The 17304-nt window shown below is 42.2% G+C and overlaps 1 protein-coding gene across 1 annotated transcript in view; it reads right to left on the bottom strand.

Moving 5' to 3' along the window:
• SHCBP1 (SHC binding and spindle associated 1) overlaps positions 1–11736 on the bottom strand; it is a 32652-nt gene extending 20916 nt beyond the window's left edge. Inside the window, exons 1-5 of the mRNA XM_031458525.2 lie at positions 11591–11736; positions 8328–8495; positions 8043–8158; positions 6464–6672; positions 2196–2288 (exon numbers count right to left, since the gene is read on the bottom strand). Coding sequence (XP_031314385.1) covers positions 2196–2288; positions 6464–6672; positions 8043–8158; positions 8328–8495; positions 11591–11699 — 695 coding nt within the window. The 5' untranslated portion in view covers positions 11700–11736. The remainder of the gene's footprint in view (positions 1–2195; positions 2289–6463; positions 6673–8042; positions 8159–8327; positions 8496–11590) is intronic.
• Between the last annotated feature and the right edge of the window lie 5568 nt (positions 11737–17304).

The raw sequence follows: 17304 nt of genomic DNA, 5'->3' as shown, positions 1-17304 counted from the left end.
GACTTAGGCCAGAGCTTCTTAACCTTGGCTGCATATTAGAATCAACTGGGGAGATTTCAAAAATACAGATGCTCAGGTCCCCATCCAGACCAATTAAATTGGTCTCTAGAAGTAGAAGGATATTTTTTAAAGTTCCTTAGGGATTCTAATGCACAGCCAAGGTTGGGAACTATTGCCTTAGATAACGTCTTCTTAACTTAGCCATGCTCTAAATATAAATAAGATAGGAAAAAAACCAGAACTACAAGCTAAACAAATTTACATCAAATTACAGGGAACATTTAAATAGTAGTTTAAATGAATGAAAAAATTTTTTCCCACTTTTCAAGTAAATGAATTAGGTGAAGCTTGAAAAGCAAGGATTTTGTCTGCTTTGGTTAATCCATACTCATTTAAAGATATTCCAGAAATCCACTTTGCAAACATGAAATTGGGACCAACCAATGACTGCTTGGTCAGGTCTATTAAGTTATGAAGGTTAAGACTCAAATTTTAAAATAAGTTTCTTAGCATTTCTAATATCCTTGCCAATCAGTTTATTTCTCCTCATTACACTGATGCTTCATAGTCTGGAAACAATGAACCAACATCTGTGTTTCAGACCCATAACCTTTGAAGCAGAGAGCTTTAAATTAACAAGAAATAATATTTATTTCACAGTGCAAAAATCAAGACAATATGGTTTGAATCTCTTTAAATCTTGACTGTGGATAGCTGTACTCCTGTCTTAGCCCAGAGACCTTTTCAAAGGGTCTGCCTACATTTGATAACCGTCCAGTTTCCCCATCAAGTACCATAGTTTCTTCTCCTCAACTGATAACATTCCTCCCTTATGTTTCCCACCTGCCAGTGATGTACAAGATATGATGTAAATCATTTCTCATTATTCGAACATGTAAGGCTGTCAAATCGGAATACAACTTTTTCCCAAGTAAAAATCAGATTTGCCAGATACACTATATTCACCCACCATTACATTCACTTTAATCAAAACCATTCATTGCTCTTTAAGAGCAAGTGTATCAAAACTAGAAAATATGCAAACTCACTGAAATTCTGGCATTTTACTGAATATACTATGGGAAAACAGGAAATGCACAATGGAAAAACTGGAAAGGCTAAATAGAAATCACAGCCAATTTATGAAAAGCTGAAATCATACATAATTCTAAACCAAGTAAAATCATTAACCAGACTTCTCACTTTTTTTTTTATTTATTTGCTATTTAAACCAAGAGAAACTTACTAAATCAAACTGGGTTCCAGAGAAATGTAAAGAGTTACTGCTTTATCTTACGTAACCAAATCTTTCACATTGGGGGAAAAAATTACCTTCTACAATTTTTTTTTTGGCATGCAAGGTCTAATTTCATTCTTACAAATGCTGCATTGCCTATTAAGTTACCACTCACCAATACCAAAAAATTACCTGGTCTTACAGCACCATCTAGTGGAAGACTAAAAACCACAATTAACAAAGTGTAGGACAACTATTCAGGCTACATGGTTAATCTGGGGTATTTTTATAGTGGAAGGGTTTGTCCCTACCAAAATATGAAAAATCAAAAGAAAGTAGATAGGTATTTTGTTTGCTTAGGTATGTGTTAGGTATTAGGTTTGTTTAGGTATTTGGGAAGTTTTTATTCACCATCAATATTAACTATTTAGTATTTTCATCTACTTATCAAATAAGATTTAAGTACAAGAACTTGACAAAACATCGTGAGGTAAGTCTGTTTGGCCTAGTATATTTTACTGCAGGAACTTAGAGTAAAGCCATATGTCTTTAAAAGTACTCTTTAAAAGAAATTCTTCTATAAATCAATTAATTTCACTGTTTTTCAAAAACTGTCTTTGAATTTAAGAAAGAGGTTTTTTTAATGTATTAGCCCAATTGAGTTTTATTCGATTTACAGAAGAGTGAGCTGTTAATTCACATGTCCTTGAATTCTCTGCTTTTAGACTCAATTTATAAAAATACTAAAGGTAGGTATCTCTGCACTTGTACGAGTTTTATTTAATAACTTATCAGTGAGTTATACTGATATATTTGTATATCAGTCTGTTTCTTCTGTAGGCTCCTGGAGTATATATATATACATATATATATATACACACACACACACACACAAAACACAAGTGAAACCACGAATAGCTATTTTTTCCAACATGCAAGGCCACTAATAAATACTTACAATCTCAATCGAGGTTCAACACATCTGACAAAATAATCATACTCATCCTCTTCTTCTTCATCCCAGCTTCTCCAAATATTTTGATAGAAAAACCTGAAAAGGAAATTAGCATCAAATCCAATCACCGGCGCAAAATGCTAAGGTTTTGGAGGGGTAAGGGCTAAAGAGTAAATCAGAACAATTCTATCAACTATGGTAGAGAGTATCACATATTAGCTAGACCTGACAGTCGTTGAGTCACACAAGAACTTCTTCAGATTGATTACAGAAATGTTTCTACAACATTGGTTCCATTAGGACTTCTTTTTATCAGAACTATTTACTGACCATCTGTATCTGGGTGGAAGGTAGTGCCATTTGTTCAGGGACAGAAACAAGTTTAGGGTTGAAAATAAAGAGTTCTGTTTTCACCATGTTCAGGATGAGATGCCTATTTGAACTCCAAGTGGATGATGTCAGGAGCACAGATGAACATACAAGACCTGAGCTCAAGGAAAAGGTCGGGGCTGGGGACATAAATCTGGAAGTTGTCAGCATATTGATGGCATTAAAGCAACAGATGAGCTCATCCAGGGACATAATATAAAGCAGTAGTTCTCAACCCTGGCTGCACATTAGAGTCCTCTGGGAAGCTTTTAAAAATTGATCTGCAACCCTAGCTCAGAACAATAAATCAGAATCTCTTGGGTGGGGGCTGGGAGAGGAGCTAGGCAGGACACATACTTTTTTAAAGCTCCCCAAGTGATTTAACAAAATTTTTATTAAGAGAAATTTCAAACATACAAAAGCAAATAGTATGATGATTACCACGTATCCATCACCCAGCTTTAACAATTATTACCTCATAGGCAATCTTATTTCATCTCTACCTTACCCACTTACTTCTTTCTCTGTTCTGCTACCCCCACCAAGCTCACAGTGGATTATTGTAAAGGAAATTTCAGACAATATCATATCATTCATAAATTTTTAATAAATCTAAAATGAATCTTTATACAAAAAAAGTTTAATTCCTTAATGTCCAAATATCCAGTGTTCAGTGTTCTCTCTTTTGTGTTGTTACCGTTAGCTTGTTCAAATCAGGATCCAAACAAGGGTCAGCCATCAAATTTAATTAAATCATTTTTACTCTATAGATGACCCCTCCTTCTTTTCCACCTTGCAATTTATGTAATAGTTTCCGACACTCTGTGAGTTTTACTGATTGCATCCCCATGGGGTCATTTAACATGTTCTTTTGTTTCCTTTATTTCTAGTAAATTGACAGTAAAAACTACAGACTTCATCATCTTTAGGAAAGACTTATTGGCAAGAATACTTCAAGGGAAGTATAGTGTACTTCCATTAGGAAGCACATGATACCCGGTCATCTCTCCTGCTGAGGTTAAGAATGATCAATGGATACAAACATTGTCAGACTGATCCATCAACTACAAAGTTCCTCGTCAGTTTTTCACCAATGGTTATGGCAGCCATTGATGATCATTGCCTGAAACTTCTATTTTATTATGAGTTGGAAAATACTAATAGTCTCATCTTATCATTCTTTCTGCATAGTTGGAATACTCCTACTAAGAAAATTGCCAGTAGATTCTAATAAGCTTCCAAAGCTGATTAGAGAGAGAAAAGAATAGATAGCCTAAGTCTGACCCATGGGTAACTCCAACATTCTCAAGTTTGAGCATGCGGAGAAGAGCTAGCCAAGTTCACTAAGAAAGCAAGCCATGACACCCTATCATACTGGTGGTGTCCCAGAAGCTGAGAGGAGTGTGTGTTAAGACGATGGGAAAGATCAAATAACTAAAACGTAACCAAGAGGTCAGGGCAAGATGAGATCAGAGGAGTGATGACTGGATATGAGAATATGGTTAACCAAAGCACAATTTCAGTGATGCTGTGCAGAGATAGAAGCTTTATTGGGATGCCAGGAAGTACAGACTGTGACTATATATAACTCTGTCAAAAAGCTGAAAAGGAGCAGTGAAAATGAAGCCATCTCCTCATTTTTGTAGATTAGACTGCCACACTGTCTAGAGTCCATCTCTTAAGAAACAAAAACAGAAAACAAAAAAACCTGAGCATGCCTCTACTCAATAAAACAATGCTGCCGGCTCCTTTCTGTCCTCAGAATAAAACCCAAATTCCTGAGCCTGGTGATATTACATGGACTCACAATCTGGCTCTAGAGCACCTCTCTTGCCTCAGAGCCCTGCATGCAAACTCCCAATTTCACAAGCTCTTTCAAACCTGCTGTGACATGCTGGTCAGGCTGCCAGAAGTACCTTCCACCTTCTTTCCATTTCACAACCCAGCTCAAATATCCTCACCAGTACAATACTGGGCAATCACATATCATTCACATCTCCACTTCCTCCAGTGTTTATTCTTTCAAGGCAGAAACTTGGGAGTCAGCCTTGACTTCTCCCATATCCACTCCACCCCCAAGTCTTATCCGTCCTGCTTTCTCAATAAGCCTAATCTGTATTCCCCATGTCTCTACTCTAGTTCACTCTCTTGTTTCCTAACTGGTCTCCCTATCACATCTCCCTCCACTTCTTTTCTGCACAGCAGCCAAAATGAACCTTCAAAATGCAAAGCTGGTCATATTCACCCTTGATTGGAAACCCTTCAATGGTTTCCCACTGCTCGTAAAGACAAAAATGATTCGTTGGCTGGCAAAAAGCCCTGCATCTTCTGACCCCTGACAACCTCTAAGCTGGTTTCCTAAGTCTCTTGCATCACTGTGTTAGAGCCACACTGGCCTTTCGGCTCCTGAAACTCACTGAGCTGCGGAACCTGCTCCCTCCCCAGCCCTGCCACAACCACTTTCCCCTAGCCAAGCCTTCACACCCAAGTTCAAGTGCCATTTCCTCAGGAAATGACCACATTACAACAGCATGACCTTGTCTTAGAACACTCTGTGGTCCCTCACAGCGCCCACTGCAGTTTCCAATCACACGCACATCTTTATGTGATTATTGCACCAAGGTTCGTTTCCCACTTTTGGACTGGCAGCTCCCTGGTGATGGTGATTGTGTCTGTTTTCTGCACCAGTCAAACCTCAACCTCAACTCAGGGCCCGGCACTCGAACATTCACTAAATAAAACAAACAAATGAAAACCCTCATCATTTCAACTTTTCTGGGCACTGACCAGAATCTGAGCCCTTAAAATGAAGGCTAATTTAGCCAGGCTCTCCTTCAAATGATACTATTTCTAATTTCAGATACTTGTCTTTCTACCTACTTCTATACCCATGAGAGATTAGCAACCTGATTTTTCATTTCCTAAACTCATCAATTATCCCTTTACGGTCAAATGCTTCAATTTACAGGTTTTTTAAGTGAAAGAAACAAAGGGAAGTGATTTTAGTTCTGGGCACAAGCCAGTGCTTCAGATTTATACTGTTTGGCCTAATATTGAATACACACGGTCAGAAATTTTCCATGGGATGTCGGAAGCAGGACCCAAGCAAGACACCCTGCTTCTTTGTAGAGTATCTAAATTAACCTTGCAAAACCAGGTTAACTAATTAATGGTATACAAACTGGAAGAACTTTTTGAACTACAAAACACTAAGAAACATTATTAACATGACCATTACATTATCCAGTCTTCCAGTTCACGGAGGAATATGTCTGTTTTTAAATAGCCAAAAATAAGCCTTCTTCAGTGAATATATTTTTAAAAAGAAGATTCAAAAGAACTGTCTTTTTCAGGAAGCCATCTGACAAAAAATTTAACTGAAAAAACTAAAAAAAGCATAGCTATTAATCCAGGTAGGGACTCTCATCACGTAAGGGAATAGGCAGGCACTGTGCCAACTATGCAAAAAAGGTTGAAGGGCATGAACTGGAAGTGGCCTGAGAAAACACCTTCTTTGGCCAGACACACCCGTGAAATCACTGTATGTCAGTCTCATCAGTGCATAGGTGATGGTATACCACTTTCTTTCTTTTCCTCTTATATTCAAGTACCTCAACCACAGGCATGCATCTTTTAACATTTGGGGACACCGAGAGAAAGCTATACAGAAATCCCTTGTACTATTTTTCTCAACTTTTCTGTAAGTCTGAAATGACCTTAAAATGAAAAACTTAAACATTAAATCCTTTTTTTTTTAATTTAAAAAAGATTCTCCTGTCTTTAAATATTGCAGTAACCAGGCTTACAGTTTGAGTTTTAAATCTAGGTATAATACAGACCAGAATTACTGCATTCCATCCAGTTTCTGGCCACAAGGTTATTTTAATCAACCTCCTTCCTACCTGACGTGCTCCACTGCAAGTGCTGTCTGGTCAAATACTCCAGAATCATCAAACACTACCCACAGCTCCTGCAGAGGCAGCCGGTGTTCCTTCAGATCAAGGAGCTCTTTCATACACTCCAAAGTAAAAGTGCTCACTTGAGATTCACAGAGGTATGGGTCGGCAAGACTCACCACCGCCTTCAGGGCTGTAAAGTCCACATCTATGACCTGAAATTTAAAATAACGTGACTTATAGAAATCAAAATTAAGATACACATCTAAAACTTTACTAATAACCTGATTTTTTTAAAGCATGAAATGGGAATGGGGAGCCTTCTTCCACAATATAAAGGATAAACAATCCAGGACTGGCTTGTACCCACATGGAGATGACACTGTAATGGAGGCAACAAATAAACAAACAAGATGGCTACAAGTATGTGACAGAGAGTAACTAGCAGGGGCGGTGGTCTGGTTTAACTGGGCAGGTCAGGGGAAGTTATTTCTAAGCTTCAAGAAAACAGGAAGCAGCAATCTAAAGGGCAGGAAAGATGCAAAAGGCCCTGAGGCAGAGAAAGCCTGGCAGCTGGAGGAGCAGAGGCAGTGTTTCTTGGTGGAACTAAAGAAATAAGGTGGGGGCAGCAGGAGGTGAGGTGACAGAGGGGCAAGGAGACCATGGCAGGAGGGGCTTCGGAAGGACAATGAGAAGCCAGAAAGCTAATACCAAGCCTTTGGTAAACGCAATGCATTAGAGTTTTAAGTAGAGAAAAGGCTCATTTCTCTTTTAAAACGATGATTTTCACTGCTTTTAGAGAATGGAGGTTGGCGGAAGGGGGCGGGGGAGGCAGGTACTATCATAACCAAATTGATAGGCCTGAACTGCAACCAAAGATATTCACGTAATCCAAAGTTTAAAAATTCCCAAGGAACAGCTACTCGCAGACCGTTGCCTCATACATAATCACTGCAGTCTGTGATGTCATTTTCTAAAGGAGCTGCAGCCACAACTTATATTCACACTCCCCAGTTTAACATTTTAGTTTAACTGGGGTTTTCGTGGTCCAGTTAACAAACGCTGGGAAAAATTCACAGCTGTAGTTAGAGTGCAAATTTAATGTAAAAGACCCAGGCAGTTGAAAAATAAGATTGTTTTTACTTTCTGCAATGGGGACACAGTATCAAGAGATTAACCACATATCTACAAATTTGTTAAGCAAAAAATAGGCTAGTTTTAAAATGCTTGTTTGGTTTGAGCTACTTTAATGGGCTACAGCTAAGAAGGTAAAAAATTAAATCAAACTCCATTGACTTTATAATTAGACCTGATTGTTTTTAAAGTGGTCTCAAGTACCTCCCCCACATCATAGGCTTATAATCCGCTTCCCCTTGTCAGAGGACACTGACAAGCCACCAGCTCCTCCTCAGTTGCCTTTAAAATTCTCAGAACACTTCATACACCACGGCAATTAGATGTGAAAAACATGCTATTTTCAATCAGCTCATAAACTTTAATTAAAAATAAGCATTTTGGCCATAACAGTCTGAGGGAAAGTGTTTTTAGCTAGAAATAAATGTCTTAACAACAGAATTAAATTTACCTCAACCAGCACCTCGAAGACATTAGTGTGCCAGACTGCCCGCCATCCAGATGGTTCGAGGACCTTCTCTAAGAACTCAGCTGTGAATTCTCTTACCTCAGAGGCCTTGCAGTCGGCTACAAACAAATTGAACACAATAAGAACTGGGACTGCATAAAGCAGAGAGAAGTTAATAAATCCTCTTAAATCTAGTTTCTCAGAACCAACAAACGGCAGGCTGAGGAACTGAGACAATCTACTTGTAAATTAAAAGATAAAAGAAACCAAAAGAGAGAACCTACTCACCTAAAATGTAATCTTGATATGCTCTGAATCGCTCATAGAACAAAAGTTGACTTGTCTGGAACATTTCTGGAAAGTGAGTTTTTCCTTCAGGCACAAAACTCTGTAAACTACTACCTGGCTTATCATGACTGCTACAATCACTGCATGAATCTTCATCTTGGAACAAACCTAAGAGAGCGACAAAAATAGGCAGGCTCAACTATCCCAGACCCTTCTGGTGCTTAGAGACTGCTTCTATTTTCACATCCTTACTTAGAAATCCCAAACAAAATATAAACGAGGATTCGGGTATGATCCTTTACTTACCTCTATCATTGTCAGAAGAAACCAGTTTTCTAAATTTAAAAATATCTCAAAATTCAAATTCTACTTCAAAACAATAAGAACTTAAATTCCTTCACAAGTTAGGTTTCTTGTGAGGTTTCTCAGAAAGGCAGAGGAACAGGATTGTTTTTCAATTCAGTGGAAATTGCCCTAAGTTCTCTTTCAAAGGATACAGCTATCTGTGATTCTTACTAGAGCTAGCAACATAATGGTCAAACACCTTGGTCATTTGTTCCCCGAAACAATTCCATAAAACTGCATTTAAAAACAGCTGATTTCCTATGCTCCCCCTCAGACAAACTGAAGACTTCCTTTACCTTCTACAGTATCAGCTGGCCAGTGCCCCTCAATAAACAAGGATGAGAGATTCTTAATAACACATAAGGTTTACTTCACCAAAGCGACTAGGTTCCTCCTCACTAATTTCAATGCCTGTGTCTAAGGAAAGGATTAGAAAATGCTAATCGCATTAGGTTTAGGGTGTTTGTAATTATGTTTTACAAGATGCAATTCAGTCAGTGGCAAATCTAATTCTGGGTAATACGATCTTTTTTAATAGACAAAACAACTACTAAATAAACAATGTTGAGGGTAGGTAGCATTTAGACTGGCAAAGTCGTTTCCAGTGGTTTCAGGGAGGGTATCTGAGACTGTTATTTGCAGCAGTCTTTCTCTTCCCTCACCTCGCATAATTTCTCCTTCCTTTCCTCCCTCCTTCCATTTCTTTGCCCCTGTTCAGGCCACCAGAATTATGTGACCCCCATGGATGTGTACTCAAGGGTCTCCCACTCACAGACACCAGTGCACCTGAGCCTCAGAGCACATCATGACCTTACTTGCTGTTTGACAATCTCACTGTGCCTCAGTTTCCTCACCTACAAAGGAAAGATGAAAATCATATGCCTACTTCCATTAAATTAAGAGAAGTAAACTATTTTTAATCACTTACAACAGTACCCATCACATAATATATAGACATGAACATTTGTTAAAGAAATAATACCTTCACCTCACACCCATTAGGTGGCTATTATCCAAAAAACAACAAGAAAAACTATCAAGAAAATAAGTGTTGGTGAGGATGTGAAGAACTAGGAACCCTTGTGCACTGTCGGAAGGCATGTAAAATGGTATAGCCACTGTGGAAAATGGTGTGGTGGTTCTTCAAACATTCTAAAAATTGAACTACCATATGACCCAGCAATCCCACTTCTGGATATATACCCCAAAGAACTGAAAGCAGGGTCTCCAAGAGATACATGTACACCCACATTCACAGCCAACATTATTCATGATAGCCAAAGCATGGAACGAATCCAAGTGTCCAACGATGGCTGAATGAATAAGCAAAGTGTGATACATATATATATATATATATATATATGTAAACAGAAAGAAATAAAAATATATATGTATATGTATCAAGCAAACTGTAACATATACGTATCATGGAAAATTATTTAACCTTAAAAAGGAAGGAAATTACAACAAGTTCTACAACACGATGAACATTATGCTGAGTCAAATAAGCCAGTCACAGAAAGACAAATACTGTGCAATTCCACTGATAGGAGGTACCTAGACTAGTCAAAGTCACAAAGACAGAAAGTATAATGGTGGTTGGCAGGGGCTGCGGGGAGGGGAGACTGGGGAGTTATTGTTCAATAGGTATAGTTTCAGTTCACAAGGTGTAAGGAGTTATGGCAATGGATGGTGGTGACAGCTGCACAACAATGTGAATGTATTTAATACCACTGAACTGTACACTTAAAAATGATTAAGATGGTAAATTTTATGTTACGTATATGTTAATGCAATAAAAAGAAAGGAGAATACCTTACTTGAGCACAATTCTTTAGGGCCAATTTGAAAGTATTACTTTACACACATTATTTCACTTCATCTTCACCACTCTGTAGCACCATTATCTATTTCCCAAATGGGAAAACTGAAGCCAAGTGACTTTTGCCAGTTCACAAGAGGGGTTATGATTACTAGTGCAATTAAGTCACATCTATGTTTTCTCACTTCGCCAGGACCCTTTCCACTACACAATACAACTAAAAATGTTAAAGCAGAACCTGAACCAGCTTAAAATATCAGAGGGAGAAAAATGGAATCTCCATGCAGAGGTGGAAAGGACTGAGAATTAGACCTGAGTTCTATTTTTACACTCTGTCCCAAATTGGCTCCCCTCTCTTTGGGCATGTCACCTGACCTCAATGTTCAGTGCAGCTGTCTAGGCCAAGCGTTCCTGAAAGAGGAGAAACCAATCAAATTCCTGAATCCACCCTTTAACGGCTTTGCCAGACCATGACTAGTCGGAGCAGGGATGGCCGGTGACAGCAGAAGTTACCCGAACACCAGGTGGGATGAGCCCCACAGAAGGCCAAGAGCCTGGCTGGTGATGACAGTGTTATCCCAGGGAAGGCATTTCCACTTACTGTCTGGAAGGAAACCCTTGGGCTAAAATCTCAGATACCTCATAGCTGCAATGAAATGGAGCCAGGAAGGGTGACTGTGGAAACCTGCACTTAATTCAGTTAGATTTTCCAGACAACAGATTTCAGGGAGAGGGGGGTGTGGTTCAGGATCCCCTTTGGGATGCAAATTTAAAAGATGCGCCAGACAAACGCACGCAAAGCCCCCGGAAGCCCACCCAGACAGCCGGAGTGGGAATTCCCGGCCCCGCCCAACTCCCTCCAGGCTCGCGGAAGCTGAGGCCAGACTGGGAGGGGAGGCGGGGAACCCAAGGAGCCTCCCGACTTCAACGTCCTGAGTGGGTCAGGGGCTCGCCCGGCCACCACCGCCACCCACACCAGCCAGGTCCGGAAGGCCTGCGCTCCGGGCGCCCTGGCAGGGGTCCCGACGCCCCCACCGCCGCGGACACGGTCTGCCGCAGGCGGCAGCTCCTCCAGCCCGGCGTGGCGGGTGCTCACCTTTCTCGAGGGCCGCCTGCTCCTCCTCTGCCGCCCAGCCGGTGCGCTCGGGCTCGGGCGACATCAGCTCCAACCCCAGACCGCCGCCCGCCAGCAACCCGTCAGCCATTTCAAATTTCCGCGGGCGGCCGCCCAGCCCAGTAATGTGATGATGCAGGCGCTTCTGATTGGATAGTGGGCCGAGGCTCTTGGACCAATTAAAGGAAGGTTTGCTCGGTCCCCGTTTCCGCACGAGCACCGCCCCCTTCAGCCACCACCCACCACCGGTGACAGTGCCTCGGCGCCATCTACTGGCCTGGCGGACTGCTGTTCTTGGCCAAGCTCTTGACCTTTTGTTTACTGGACGAACTGGGACAAAGTTGAATTGGGACATAATCTGGGATGATTTCTGAAAAACTAAAAATCCACACCTGGAAATGGAGTAGAGCGGGAAAGGCACTAGCTTGACAGTCAAAAAACATAGTATTTAGACGTATTTCTGCCAGTAGTACTGGTATCACCATGTGCACGTCACTTCACCTCTCTGAAGATCATCTTCAGTTCTAATACTATACTGGCCTAGACGGCTCCAGACCTTTCACCAACAAAACTCAGTCTCTCTCTCAATCTCTCTCTCTCTCTCTCTCTCTCTCTCTCTCTCTCTCTCTCTTTCTCTCCCCTCCTCTCTTTCATTCAGTACCTACACATAGAGGATATTTTCAAAGAATGTCAAATTGTATTTAGTATGTAAAAGTATGTTTTACCCACGTTTATTAATCTCCAATAATAATAGCTAACATTTATTGAGTACTGTGTGCAAGCATTTTATCTGCAGTATCTTACTCAGTCTTGCAAAAACCATCCTATAAGATAGGAGATATTATTATTCCCATTTTATAGATGAGGAAATGGAGTCCCCAAGAAATTAAGCAATGCCCAGTTTAACCCAGGAAGGCTGTATTAGAAACCAACCAAATTCCTGAATCCACCCTTTAATGCCTCTGCCAGGCCATGATTAGTCAGAGCAGAGATGGCCAGTGACAGCAAAGGTAGCCAGAACACCAGGTGGGATGAGTCCCACAGAAGGCCAAGAGCCTGGTTGGTGATGACAGTGTTATCCTAGGGAAGACATTTCCACTTACTGCCTGAAAGGAAACCCTTGGGCTAAATTCTCTCAGATCCCTCACAGTTGCAATGAAATGGAGCCAGGAGAAACCTGCTCGATTTTCCAGAATACAAGATTTCTTTGACTCTTATGTACAGAGTCTGACATAACATTTATTTGTTCATTGAACAAATGTTTATTGAGTACCACGAGGTGAAAACACACAAAACAATAAAATCAAGACTAGCATTGGGCCTTGAAAGCATTGGGCTTTCTCATAATTCTCCTTTTCACCCTCCTGCCCACAAATTCCACAAGTGGCAGGATCTCTACTCACCCATCTCCCTCAACACTGGAGATAACATAACTCTCTTCTTGTTCAATTACAAGAACAGTTCATCAACCATCAAGATATTACCCAAACCAATGCTTCTGGAAAAGTCTTGGAAATGAACAGGCAGCCACAGGATCAGAGACAAAGCATCTATGCTGCTGCAAACACCAGTAAGGACAAATCATCTATTAAACTGGATACATTTCCTAACCTACTCTTGCATAGATTATTTTGAAAGGTTTTAGAGATTCCCCCTAAGTGGAAACCTTTGCGGAGCACACATTCCTCCTGGAGTTTGCTTTGCCTGCCCACTCCCCGCCCCGCCCCCGTATCCTAAAGGAAGGTTTTTTTTTAAATTCTTCCTTTCCAATCCCTCTACCCACAACCCATCACAGCCTTCCACCTGCCCTAAGGTGTGGTGACAGCCATTATTCCCAGCCTTTTTTATATCTTAACTCTCTTTCTCACCACTAGGTCTCTATCCTCTGTCTACACACAGGATCAAAATTAATTGCCCTCCCCTAAAAACTTCTCAAGGCCCAGTTGTAATCTTGAGATGCTGCCTCCAAACTTTCTTTCTCGATAGCACCAAACTGCTCCAGTTAGTGCCTTTGCACTCCTACTTTCTTAACAGCCAGTAGCTCTCTCCAGAGGCCTGCCACCCCTCCTTCTCTCCCTCCCTCCCATGAAAAGCCACCACTGCAGCACTGAAGGCCTAGCACTCACCCTCTGTAGTCTTTCCTCCCTTGGCCTCTGGGTCCTCACTCTCCAGGTCCTCCTTCCTGCCCTCATTCCTCTTCCTCCCCCTCAGAGTCCCTAAACCTAGGGGGCTCCCAAGGGCTTCATCCTGAGTCCACCTTCCTCAGGAGGTAACATAAGTGAGTGAAGAAGATCAAGTGTGGGCTGTGGCTCTCACTGTGAGCAACACAGGAAAGCAGACTTGCTAATTCACTTGATAAATAAGACTTGACTGTAGAGAGTAGAGACTGCATGTCAGACACTGTTCTAGGCTCAATGGAAACAGGGACAAACAAGACAGCAAGGTCCTTGCCTGCATGGAGTTTCACAGCCTAGGGAAGGTGTACAATGAACAAGTGAAAAATCAATTAACAAGCAAGATTCAATTATGAAAAATAAAATAAAATTTATTTGAGACAGGAAGGGAGGGGTCAAGGCACAGCCATTCAAGGAATAACACAGCAATTAACACCAAGGTGGTGGAAAATTCAACCCCCAACAGGTCTTGAGGCCAGATGGAAGAGATTTAATTTCCAATAGACCTTGAACTTCATTATACACTCATGGTAATATATTATTAGCATGGTGAATGTTAGTGGCGCCATTGACAGATCCGAAGCTGACCATAAAATGTCAAAAAGTGGGCGGTTGCCCAATTCCTGGGAATCCCAGCCCCTTCCCCAAAAGTTGGAATAATCCTCCCACTTGTTAGCTTATGAAGCTACCAAGCCCATAAAAACTAATAACCCCACACCTTGTTGCCTTTCTCCTGCCTTCTGAAATAGGCTGCACTCTATGGAGTGTGTATGTCTCTAAATAAATCTACCTTTACTCAACTGTGGCTTGAACTTGAGTTCTTTCCTGTGTGAAGCCAAGGTGGGGCACGTCTCAGGGACACAACTGAGACCTGGGACATGGCCATCCTCTGGCCCCCACATTTGTTTTCCTATATCACAGTGATATGATAGAAAAATATAAATACTATGCAACCCAGAGAAACCTTACTTCCTGGGCCAAATTTGGCTCACAGCCCACTAGATTGCAAACTGTGTTCTAAGGCTCAACTATTCAAAGTACAGTCCAGGGACCAGGAGCTTGTTAGAAATGCAGAGTCCCTCCCCCAACCCCAGATCTCTGGATCACAATCTGAATTTCAACAAGATCCCCCGTCCTCAGGGGACATGTTTGATACAAAGGTCTTCAGACCCAATTCCTCTCCTGAGGACATTTCAGTCTTTGTCTCTTGCTGGAAGACTTGACCTGCAATTCTCATGCATCATTCACATTCATTATGCTGCAAAGCCAAGTGCAGCCCACCCTCCAGCTTGTAAGACTCACATCTCATCCCACCCTCTCAGACACAGCTCCTACGGGCACAACCATCTCCCATTCAGGTGTTGAGATGGCACCTGGGAAGTCACTGCCCCTGGGAAGACTTCACCTGCCCTCTCACCTGCTTCTGTTAGAGCAGGCAGATAGCTAGATATGAGTAGAGAAAGGGAGACACGGACCCAATGGCAGGAATTGGGCAGAAAGGAGGGGCACAAGCCAAATGCAGGAAACCACACATCATGTAAGCACCAGGGGTCCCTGGGCAGAGAAAGAAAAGCAGGAACCTTTGGGCTGTTAAGGGATCACACATTTTGGGGTTATGAGTGGCCTGGAAAGGAACAAAGGAAGATGAGAAAAGGTAGGAATTTCCAGTGTCCAAATGTAATCTTTTGCTCATTATGCCCTCATTTCAATAAAATTAGCTTTGCAGGTCAAAAGTACCCATCATGCACTGACAACATGACGCTTTTGATCCAGACAAAAATCCTTCCTCCCTTTGGGAAGGTGGAGTCGAGATGATAATCAGGAAACACGACGCCAAACCCTTCCCTCCCCAATGAATGTTCTGCCCATTCATTTTTACACCCTATGTAACTAATTTGCCAAAGAAACTCAGAGCTCCCACTCACCTGAGCCTGCCCGCTCTCCCCTTAAGAGTGTACTATCCATCCTTTAGTAAATCCTCACTTCACTTTTTTTAACCTCTTAGTCTAGTCTCTGAATTCTTTCTGGGATGGGACAAGAACCTGGAACACAGGTTGCATCCACCAGCATCACTTCCAGTGTTAATTGCTCCTCTCTCACTACTCCTGGCACAGGGGTCTCCACGTAGTGCCTGGAATGGCCAGGCTGGTGACATAAGGAGAAAGTCCCGTGGAAAGTGGTGGGCATGGACCCAGTATTGCCACATTGGTTTCCCAAGAGAAGCCAGAAGTCTGGATTTTTATTAAGAAATCTCCCATATTAAAAGGTTGGTAAATAATTTTTAAAAACATAAACACTGTGCCAGCCAAATAAAACGTATCTGTAGACCACCAGTTTGCAACTGTAACCAAGTAGGACCTTGTGGGGCCTTCCAGGGTCACATTCTTCCTCTGTATCTTCTGCCACATCTCCTCTCTGAAGCACCCAGATAATAGTATCTCATGTATATTTCCTGAGTTTTTCAGATGTTAAAAACCACCACCAAAGGGAAGAAATTAACTGCTTGATGATTGAGAGCCCATGGCCTCCAGACCTTCTGGTGCCTAAGGGTTGATAGTGTTGACCGCCCTGTTCCCTCAGCATCAACCAATCAGAGAATTATGCATGAGCTGATCACGTACCTGTGACCCCCTCCCTTAGCTGGCCTTAAATATGCTTTGCTGAAACCCTTTGTGGAGTTCGGGGTTTCCTGGGCACAAGCCACCCCATCCTCCTTGCTCAGCCCTGCAATAAATCTTTCTCTGCTCCAAACTCTGATGTTTCAGTTTGTTTGGCCTTGCAGTGCAGCAGGCACATGAACTTGCCTTCGGTAACACAACTTTCGAGGCCTCGTCTACTCGTGACCTTGCATCAGAGGCTGCGGGCTCTTCGAAGGTAAGTACCTTGTCATGTTCATCTTTGTATTGCTGGCACGTACTACTAAACTTCCGTTAGTAAAGGGACAAACCAAATTAATAGCGCTCCTTTTATGTAGAATGTAATATTATGATGCCCTTAGCCAAAGGCTCAGGTTTAGAATCCAGCGGCCTGGGCCTGGGCCATTTCTTCTGCTGCTTCCCAGAGACCGCCTGCCCAGAATCACAGATTCATATTATTACCTAAGTCAGGGTCTGCAAGTGCTGCCTTTTTGGGGGGATTTCTGCCCCCAAACTCGCCCACCAGCTCACCTAGGACTCTCTAAAGTGTGCAGCTCAGGGGTTTGACCCCTGGGGGACAGAAGCCCAGCGAGGCCCCAGTGTCCCACTGGAGAATGTGCCCACACATCTATATGGATGGATTTCTGAGAGCAGACAAGGACCAGGACAGACAGCACAAGCTCTAAACATCAGAGCAGGGTGGGGAGGACCCCCAGACCCTGGGAGGGGTCCCACTGGGGGAAGCCGGTCCCTCCATCTGCAGCTGTGAGGAGCCCCACGTGGACCCAGGGTGAGCAGGTGGTCCACACTGTCCACTCCGCTGCAGGGGGAGGAGAGAGGCCAGGTCTCCAGCACGCTGAAAAGAGAGTCTGGGGCTCCTGTGGAT

Source organism: Camelus dromedarius, chromosome 9 (assembly GCF_036321535.1).
Source record: "Camelus dromedarius isolate mCamDro1 chromosome 9, mCamDro1.pat, whole genome shotgun sequence".
NCBI lineage: Eukaryota > Metazoa > Chordata > Mammalia > Artiodactyla > Camelidae > Camelus > Camelus dromedarius.
Note: the sequence above shows the minus strand (reverse complement) of the source record. Positions and strands in the feature narration are given on the sequence as shown.